We start from the raw sequence: 9,704 nt of genomic DNA, 5'->3' as shown, positions 1-9,704 counted from the left end.
GGAAGGAAGGAAGGAAGGAAGGAAGGAAGGAAGGAAGGAAGAGCATTCTCCTATTGCCTGTCACACAGCCGTCCACTGGGCTGTAAGCACTGTGGAGCTCGAGTGTGGCAGAAGAGGAAATAGACTTGTTCCACCCCCGCTCTGTGGGCTCCAGCAGCTGGGGAGTGACAGGCAGCTTTCATGGCAAGTGCCTCCATCTGTCCCTGCTGTTAACAAGCGTCCTGAAGCTTCACCTTCCTTCTTTGCCCATCATCTTTGTTCGGTGACAGTTGAGAAGGACCTAGAAGGCCCTTCGCTGCAGTGATAACTTCTCTGCTGCTGCCTGCTGCTACTCAAGTCCAGGCCCCAGCGCGTTCCCCGCATGGTTTGGATGGGGTGGGGGTGGGGGGTGGAGAGCTAGGTATGTATTTGAACATCTCTCCCTTGAGTGACTTCTTTGAGAGGTGGGAAAAAAAAGTCATCCATATCAAAGCAGGCGCTTTCAGATTGCAGGTCCAAATATTCCAGAAAGTTCAGGAGCCGCTCACTGTTTAAATCTCTTGAAAGCCGGCGAGTTAATTACTTCAGTTAGAGGGTTTCATCTGAATTTTGCTCCGCGCCCAAGGTCGGGGAAGAAGAGTGATATATTTCAGCAAAAAGCTTCCCAAAATGTTGATTTTTCTTCTCCTGCCAAGTGCCTCACAGCAATCTCATATTTGTATACCGCTCGTATTTCTGACGCATCTCTCTTCAAATTATACCATTGCCGCATCTCAGTATTTCCATGAGGCTGGGGCAGAGGAAGGACAATTCTTCCAGAGCAAAAGAATTGTCTGGGCCTAAGATCACCCAGAGAACTGGGAACAGGATTTTCTTTTAGAACCCATAGGTTCTGACCCCTATGCCATGGCCCACAGATAGGCATCAGAGGGTCCAAGGAACCTACAAAATGGTATGTGTGTGTGTGTCTGTCTGTGTGTGCGTGCGTGTGTATCTGTATTTGTGTGTGTGCACGCGCATGTGTGTGTGTGTAGAGTGTAAATTATTAAATACCAGCCTGGATCAGATTCACCCGAAGGGCTGAGTGCACACACTGCCCATTCTCGCCCACCCCTATCTCCAGTTATTGACTCTTGAGGTGAATCAAAGAATTTGCCTTTCAGTCAAGTTTCCAGCGATACAGAGGGACCATGGGACTGCTCAGCTAGTCTGGAGAAATGGCCCCTGCGCCTGTGTGAGTATCCAGGTCCTGTCAGGGTCTCCACACTGTACGATATCTCCTCCCTTCTCCCAGGCTCGGAGCTGATGCCCAAAGCCCTGTCTACCCGCATCATCGGCGGCATCTGGTGGTTCTTCACACTCATCATCATCTCCTCCTACACGGCCAACCTGGCTGCCTTCCTGACCGTGGAGCGCATGGAGTCTCCCATTGACTCTGCAGACGACCTGGCCAAGCAGACCAAAATTGAGTATGGTGCTGTCAAGGATGGGGCCACCATGACCTTCTTCAAGGTGAGAGTCTCCTCTTCCGTGCGCCACCTGGAGCTCCCCTTCCTGGACTCTTTACTGGGTAGTAGAGGGGAGCTCTGCCCCTCCCTCTCTCACTACCGGGAATCCAGGGGCCTGAAACCACAGGTCTCAGTCCCTCTCTGGTAAAACCAGTTAACTCTAAGGAGCTGGGATGACGAGCCGTGTAGTTTGGTCTCAAGTTCTGAAAGTTTTTGGGGCAAGCCATGCGGATCACTGAAGGAAGATGAGCAGGAAAGGGTTGGATGAGGCAGGAGGAGAGAGACGGTCCAGTCCCAGTCAGACCTGGGACCATTGGCACCCTGCTCTTGGCTTGGGGTCTCCATCTCCAAGAAGCTGCCTTGGGGTGGATGAGCTGCCCATTTCCAGGAGCACAAGGCACCTCTCTTAGACCGCCTTCAGGGAAAGTCCCTGTCTCCTGCCCGTGTGACTGCTTTCACCGCAGCCCTGACTTTGCTCCTCCAGCTTTGGAAGTGTTGGCTCAGTTCCGCTGTTTTCCCCTCTGACATCATAGTTGAGGCCAAGGAACTCTGCCTGACCCTGAGAAGCAGTAGGTTCAGTGTGCTTCTAGATAAGTAACAATGGCTGCAGCCTAAGCACTCCCAGCGGGCCAGACTCTGCTCCCTGCATGGCCTCTATTAACCTTCTCAAACCCTGTGAGATGAACACTGTAATTATTCCCAATCCATGTGTGGAAACTGAGCCCCGACAGATCAGTGGCTCATCTGAGGATTCACATCTGGAGGAACTGGGCCCCATCCTCTTCTGCTTTTCTCCAAAATCTAGGGACTAAACCAGTGGTGGTGGGACCTGAATGTGTGTCCGATGCCATAGAGCCTATGGTATCAAAAAAGACTGAGTACTGGTGTTCATACATACACACACACACACACACACACACACACAAGTATCTGACTCAGGAAGCCTAGGGTGGACTCATAAGGAGTCTTCTGAGCCGAGGATATAACTTATTTGGTAGAGTGCTTGCCTACTGAGCACAAAGCTCTGGGTTTGATCCCAGCAGAGTAAAAAACGGTATAGCGGTGCACACCTGTAGTCTGGGCTCTCGGGAGGTGGAAACAGAAAGGTCAGCAGCTCAAGGTCAGCCTCAGTTACATAGGGTATGGGAGAGCATCCTGGACTACAGGAGGCCCTGATGAGAGAGAGAGAGAGAGAGAGAGAGAGAGAGAGAGAGAGAGAGAGAGAGAGAGATCTAACGAGTTCCCGATGCTGCTGGAGCTGTGGCAGAGGATACTTTGAGATGTGGTCCTCTAATTACCCCTTGGAAGCATCAGGCTTTGAGAGCCGTGCCAGTACATCTGTTGGCTTATTAATCAGCTGCCCTCTACCAGTCTGGAAGCCTGTGTATCTCCCTTTGCTCTGGGCTCTGCTTCTTCATCCCTGAGCCCTCGCCTCTTTGGAGACTTCAAGGAAAGGAATGAGCCCCAGCGGGGCCTGAGGAAATAAAGGAGGAAGTTAGAGTGTAAAATGGCTCCATCCCATGGGTGCTCGAGCCCCAGCACTTTCCGCCAGCTCCCCGTGTCTCTCCTGAGGCTGTGGGCAGGAGGGAGGAGGAAAGGGGGCTTACCCTGGCCCATGGCTACTGCCACCGGAAGCTGGTCACAGCATCTGCTGGGGAGGGCACAGTGTGCATTGAGATCAAGGGGAAATAAAGTGTTGTCAGAGGCACACTTGGCACTTGCTGAAGCCCTGAGAGTGTGAGCAAGGCTGACAGTATGAACATACATGTATGACCGACTGTGTATAGCGTAAATGACACACGTAAATGAGCATTTTGCTCATGCACATGTGACATGCGTGAAAGTGTGCCCATCTGTGCATAGGCAGATCTGTGCTTGGGCACGAATGTTTGCATCTGTATGTGTATGTGTGCTAATGCGCACATGCATGATCACCATCTAGGAACACAGATGTGCATGCCAGAGTGTGTGTGTGCACAGAATGTCATATACTTAAATGTGTGTGCACGCGTATGTGTGTGATCATATATACGTGTGTGCCTCTGTCTGTATGTGTGTGCCTGCGCACAAACCTGCCTGCTCACACTCTCTGTCCTCAGGCCACAGCCCAGCCCTTTGACGACCAGAGTTTCTCATGAATTAGGCATGAGCCGTCTCAAAGCAGGGCTCCCGATCAAAGCGAAGAGGCATAAATAAGCCCAGTGCAGGCTCATCTCGGCTGATTGGAGGCCCCCCCCCCCCCGCCTCCCTCTATGCAGAGATGCTCAGATTGCCTTCTCAGAGCCCAGTCCCAGCTCCCCACTGAGCTCAGTCCTCAGCATCAAGCAGCCCCTGCACCCTTGCCCTTCTCCCCTGCAGGCGGCCCAGTGAGGAGGGCAGAGGAGGGACCCAGAACCTGCTCCCTAGCCAGGACTCTGGGGCTCCAGGGCCCATTAGCTAGAAGCACCAGTTGAGTGTCCCCAGGCAAGACCAGCCCTACTTCCACGCTCTCCTGACACCAATTAATCCTTCTCTGCAACCAGCCCTGGTGTCCCAGGTGTGTGCCCACACTCCACCTGTTTCTCTGTCTTTCTCCTCCTAACAACCCTGCAAGGCAGACGAGTCTCATCCCCTCCATGTTACACACAGTGGAAGCAAGGCTCAGAGAGGCTCAGTGACTTGCCTAATGACACACAGCTGGAAAACCGCAGAGCTGGGATTTGGGCCACACCTGACTGTCGAGCCTGTATTCTTTATGTCCTTGCAGTTGGTTTCTCTCAGGACCCCACCCCAGTCCTCCACAGTCTCTCTTGGGGAGTAGCAAAGCCAGGGAGGGCTGAGCCCTGCCCTTAGCCCAGCACAGTCTTGACACATTGTAGTGACTCGGCAGATTATCCATTGAGTGTCTGGTGCTGTGGCAGGGGTAGGACTGAAAGATGGCAAAGCCAGGAGAAGCCAGTGCAGGAGGCAGGGGTGAGCATAGGCACCACGCATGCAGCACCCCACCCCTACCCCAAATATCCCAAGTTTAAAGCAGGTTGACTTTATTTCTGTGGTTAGCATGCTCCTGGTTAGGCGGTGCGCATGGAGCTAAGGAGATGGTTCAGTTAGTAAAGAGCTTGCCATGGAAACAGGAAGACGCGAGGTCACATCCTCGGCACCTATAGGAAAGCTAGGCATGTAGGAACCCACCTGTAACCAAGCATTGGGTGTGGGGTGGATAGACAAGGATCCCTGTACCTCGGTGGCCAGTCAAGATGAATCAGTAAAACTTCATGTGCAGCGAGAGACCTTGTCTCAAGAAATGAGGAACAGCTGAGAAATAGAGCAGATACTGGCTTCTAGCTTTCACAAGCATGCATATATGCACATATACGCACATATATGCACATATACACATGTATACACACACACATGCACGCATGCGCAAGAGAGAGAGCATGTAGACACTTCCCAAAATAGATAAGCAAATAAAACTCCCATGGCTAAGAGTAGAACGTGAGAGAGTGAGCAGCAGGAAGCAGGACACCCAGCCCTTGGGTCCCGGGCCCCTTGAGCTCAGCCGCCTGCTTGCAGGAAGCTGGGTGGCTTGAGTAGGCCCCTTGGCTCTGAAGGAGGTTTGCTGGAAAGATTGTCAGGGAGCAGCAGACATCACAAACACCGTCTCCTGTGTTGTCCTCCCTCTGTCTTGGAAGATAAAAATTAATTAGGAGATGAAAAAGGAGGCCTTTGAAAGTACTGTTTGGCTGTAAAACTATGTAGGCAAAAATGTAAAGGAGGCTGTGGGGGAGGTGAGCTCCTTGCAGGGGAGCTGGGCGGCTTTGAAGGCAGAGAAGATGCTGGAAGAGATTCTGGCGGGGATTGTGGCCTCTTTGAGTGGTAGAGCTGGGAGCTCAGCACAGTGGGGTTGCTGGGGGAAACCATGGGAATCTGGAGCCTCAAAAGCCAGGCTCCCCAGCCCTGGGCATGGCGGAGCCCTCACCCTTACACAGCCTCAACTGCAGCATCCTACCTGGAAAAGGTTTGGAGGGCCTGTCCTGCATCCCTGTGCTCCCGCTGAACAGTGATACTTCCCCAAGCTGGAGACTCAGGAGGCTACCCAGACCTCAGCTCCCAGTCTCTCCAGCCCCTCCCTCTGCTGCCCTCCTTCATAGCCCTCCTAACTTGCAGAAGAAGCAGGGTGGGAGCACCAGGTAGCAACCAACCTGGTCCAGCCTGTTGCAATCAAACACCACATTTAAAATCAGAACCCCCGAGATGTGTCCTGGGTGTGTCTCATTGCTCCAAACCCCACCTTGCTCACCTGAACAGATAAACGCTGATTCCTACCTATGATGATTCAGTGAGCTCCTAGACATTCAGCGTTCACCGGGGTTCAGGGACTATCTTGCCCAAAGGTCCCCTCCCAAGGCAGGTGACTTAAGCGGAAAGCATCTTTGACACCTGTAGACTGTTTTTTCTCTGGGTCCTCTGGACTCGACCTAGTGGGCTCTGTGGTAGATTTCCATGCCTCTTATCTTGACCATGTACTTTTGCTCAGAGAGGAAGCTGGGAGTCAGCTCTGAAAACAGAAGGAATCTATTCCTGAGGAGGCAGAGGCAGACAGATCTCTATGAGTTCAGGGCTAGCCTGGTCTACATAGTTAGTTCCAGGCCAGCGAGGGCTACATGATGAGATCCTGTCTCCAAAACAAAAAGAAGAATTCTAGAAGGAGCTGGCAGAAAGAAAGCAATAGGTAAGGTAATTCAGGATGGCAGGGAAGTCACTGAAAGCACCTAAACTTCTGAAGAACTGGGCCTTAGTTTTCTCTTCTGTGAACTGGGTGTGGTACTGTCCTCAACTTTACAGAATTATTAAAATGTTTAGCTAGGTGATTCCTAGATGCAACTTAGAAGGGTTTCCGTTGTACAGGAGATGTCCCATAATGTTGAACAGCCTCACTATTTACTAATGCAAGCCGGTGACACAGGCCCATCTGCCCCACAGACGTGATTCTGAGGCCCATCCATTGCTTACTTTGATGTAGAAATATTTTTATGTGCATTGGTGTTTTGCTTGCATATATATCGGTGTGAGGGTGCCAGATTCCCTGGAGCTGGGGTTACAGTCCATTATGAGCTGCCATGTGGATGCTGGGAATTGAACCTGGGTCCTCTGGAAGAGCAGCCAGTGCTCTTAACCGCTGAGCCATCTCTCCAGCCTGCAGAAATATTTTTTAAACTGGTTGTTGGCATTTTGAAATCTAGAGACTTTTGCATTAGAAATATTCACAACTCCAGTCTCTTGCAAATGTGAGCGATCTGGCGTTTGCAAGCTGGCGTTCCTGCAGAACAGCTCCTGAAGCGCAAAGGCAGCCACCAGCTCTGGCTTCTAGTCCCACCTAGCCTGGAGCTGTGTCCCAGACCCTGTCAGCACTTATGTGCATGTGTGTGTGTGCATGCATGTGCACATGTGTGTGTGCATGTGTGTGGCCTGAATGCATGTGCACAGATGTGCATGTGTGTGTGTGTGCAGGTGCACCTCAGGCAGGTTCCTCCTAAGGCTCCATCCATCTCATTTTGAGACAGGGTCTCTCGCTAGCCTAGAACTTGCCAGATAGGCTAGGCGGGCACCAGTGATTCTCAGGGATTCACCAATCTCTGATTCCCCAGTGTCGAGATTGTAAACCATACGTCACCATGCCCAACTTTTTTTTTCTTTTTTTAGACATGGGCTCTGGACATCAAACTCAGGTCCTTGTGTTTGCAAGGCAAGCACTTTCACTGAGCCGGCTCCCACAGTCCCTTCCCCCAAAGTTTTGTGTCATTTTCTTTCCATAACTGCTCTGTCCTAGGAAGAGTACTTCCTCCTTCTAAGTGGGAAAACTAGTATTTAAAGAGAATTGAGGAGCCTTACGGGATCGTGATGGTGCCAGCCTCGGAGAGAGCCTTAGGGTCAGGCTCTTGTGTTCATTAGTGCCCCCATCCCTTTCCTCCGCTGATGTTGATGATGATAGCCCAGGGCAACAGGCGTCCTCACAGGCTCCATTTCACAGATACGGAAGGTGAGGCTCAGAAGGAGCAGTCCTTTGAACGCAGGCTGGTGTGACTCCAGGGTCCATGCAGCGGGGCCTCTGTGATCTCTCATCTCCAGCTGCAGCCCTCCTCTCTAGAGCCCTCTGAGAGGAGGCTGCAGGCTCTCTCGGGACTGGGATAGCAGAAGATGGGCACTCAGAGAGGCCTCCTGGTGCCCACAGATGTAAACCAGGAGATGTGATTAGCTGCTCCAGGACATGGTCCTGATGGGGCCAGAGACAACCCCCCAACCCCACCCCTCACCCCCGCATGCATCCCGGGCTAGGCAAGCTAATCAATTAATCTGGGGAAGGTCTCTTTTCCGTAATGGAAAATACCCGAAGCCTCACACAGAGCCACACTCAGCTGCCTCTCTGCACACATTGCCTGAGATTTAGTTGTGTTCAGAGCTGATAGATATGTGTTTATATATGCACATATAGCCCCATATACATTCTCTTGTACAGAAATGTTAAATTCTCAAGATTAAGTGTCTTCGGTTGGGGAAAATCAATCCGCTTCTTCGAGGAGGCTGAAACGGAGAGTCGTGAGTCTGGAACTCCCTTTCTTGCCAATTCTCCCTGATATAAATAAAGCATCTTCATCCTGGCAGATCGCCCCGTGTTGGCTGCTCCAAACGATTCCATTAATTGATTTAGGTGACTGGCTCTGCAGTCACCCTTATTAAGGTTCCCACCAGAGCCAGGATAGCAGATGACTCCAGAGCCATCGGTATGTGGGACTCCACTCCCCAGGGACACGGTGACTGCAGCTCAGGCCGGTAGTGGGAACGCATGCCTCTGATGAAGAGGACTTTGCTTCTTTCTGTGGTGGACGTATCGGGGGGTGGGGGGGTTCGGGGCTGTGCTCCAGCATGTCTGAACTGTTCAAGGATAAAAAATAATGGGGAGAGATATGAGCAGGTGTATTTGACAATGGGGCCCAGTTGGGGTCTGGGTCAAGAACAGTGTGGGACATCCAAGGCAAGCAGGCTGCAGACTCGTGTGAGTTTGGAGCGTTGGAACTGGAAGGTAGAGTTCTTGAGAGGCATGTCACAGCCGACGTCCGCTTTGTGTCATCTGCCATCCTAACCTGCCTGGTACCCTTCCTTGTCCCTTTACCCACCGGTGATCTCGATGTGTCTTCCTCAAAGCCTGTCTCCCTCTTTGTACTGAATTCCCTGCCTAAGACTATGATCTAGGAAAAGCATCTCTGCTGGCATCAGGCAGAGGCCTGTAAGTGAGAGGAATGGAGGGTAGAGGGTGCAAGATGGAGCTGAGACAGAAAGCTGTTGTGGTCACATCCTGAGGCACAGGGAGGAGGGCAGGCGGGCAGAAAGGGTCGCTGATTATTTTTGCCAAGACCAAGAAGCTATAGGTGACTAGCTGCGTGGGAGGACAAGCGGACGTGATGGGTGAGAGGGGACAAGGGTGGCTGACTGGCTGATGGACAGATGTGAAAGAAGAAGGATAGATGCACATATGTAAAAAGAACACGAATAGAGAGTTATAGACTGGAGGAGGAGGATAGTGTGGGGTAGGAAGAATGAGAAGAGGAAACAGGGCTGGGGACATGCATGAGTGGGCTGTAGAGCGGTTAGACGATGGACTGCTAGGTGTCTGGATTAGGGGGTACATGCAGGCCTGGGTGGGTGCATGGGTGATGGTGAACTCACAGGTAGATGCATTAGGAGGTAAAAGAGAGTCGTGGTGCTTCATCCGACCCTGGCTCCCACCTCTGTAGAAAACAGAATTTGGGAAGCAGGAGGCAGGGATGTAACGCAGCTGAGGAGCTGGAGTCTTTGGACGGAGAACGGAAGTTAGATCAGAACACCCAGAATGCCAGCAGGTCTGGGGAGCAGTGAGTCTGGGGAGCAGTGATTCTGGGGAGCAGTGGGTCTGGCGAGCAGTGCATCTGGGGAGCAGTGGGTCTGGCAAAGTGAAGGTGGCTGGACCTGGGTGATTTGGTCCCAGGAAGAGCTAGAGTTTATGACGAGCTGCACACGCAGCTAGATCAGGAGCAGTACAGCTCTCAGGAGCATGTCTGTGAGAATGTATTAGTTATCCACTGCTTAACCAATTACCCCAAACTTCATGTCTTAAAATAGCATCTGTTGTTCAGTCACTTGTGGTCAGGAATCCAGCGGGGCTTTGAGAGTCTCTGGCTCGAGGCTCCTCAGTGGGCT

The 9,704-nt window shown here is 51.9% G+C and overlaps 1 protein-coding gene across 1 annotated transcript in view; it reads left to right on the top strand.

Annotated features, from left to right (window-relative positions):
* Grik3 (glutamate ionotropic receptor kainate type subunit 3) overlaps positions 1-9,704 on the top strand; it is a 224,765-nt gene that overhangs the window by 203,456 nt on the left and 11,605 nt on the right. Inside the window, exon 13 of the mRNA XM_005353258.2 lies at positions 1,274-1,491. Coding sequence (XP_005353315.1) covers positions 1,274-1,491 — 218 coding nt within the window. The remainder of the gene's footprint in view (positions 1-1,273; positions 1,492-9,704) is intronic.

Source organism: Microtus ochrogaster, chromosome 10 (genome assembly GCF_000317375.1).
Source record: "Microtus ochrogaster isolate Prairie Vole_2 chromosome 10, MicOch1.0, whole genome shotgun sequence".
NCBI classification, from domain to species: Eukaryota; Metazoa; Chordata; class Mammalia; order Rodentia; family Cricetidae; genus Microtus; species Microtus ochrogaster.
This window is presented reverse-complemented; position numbering and strand designations above follow the sequence as displayed.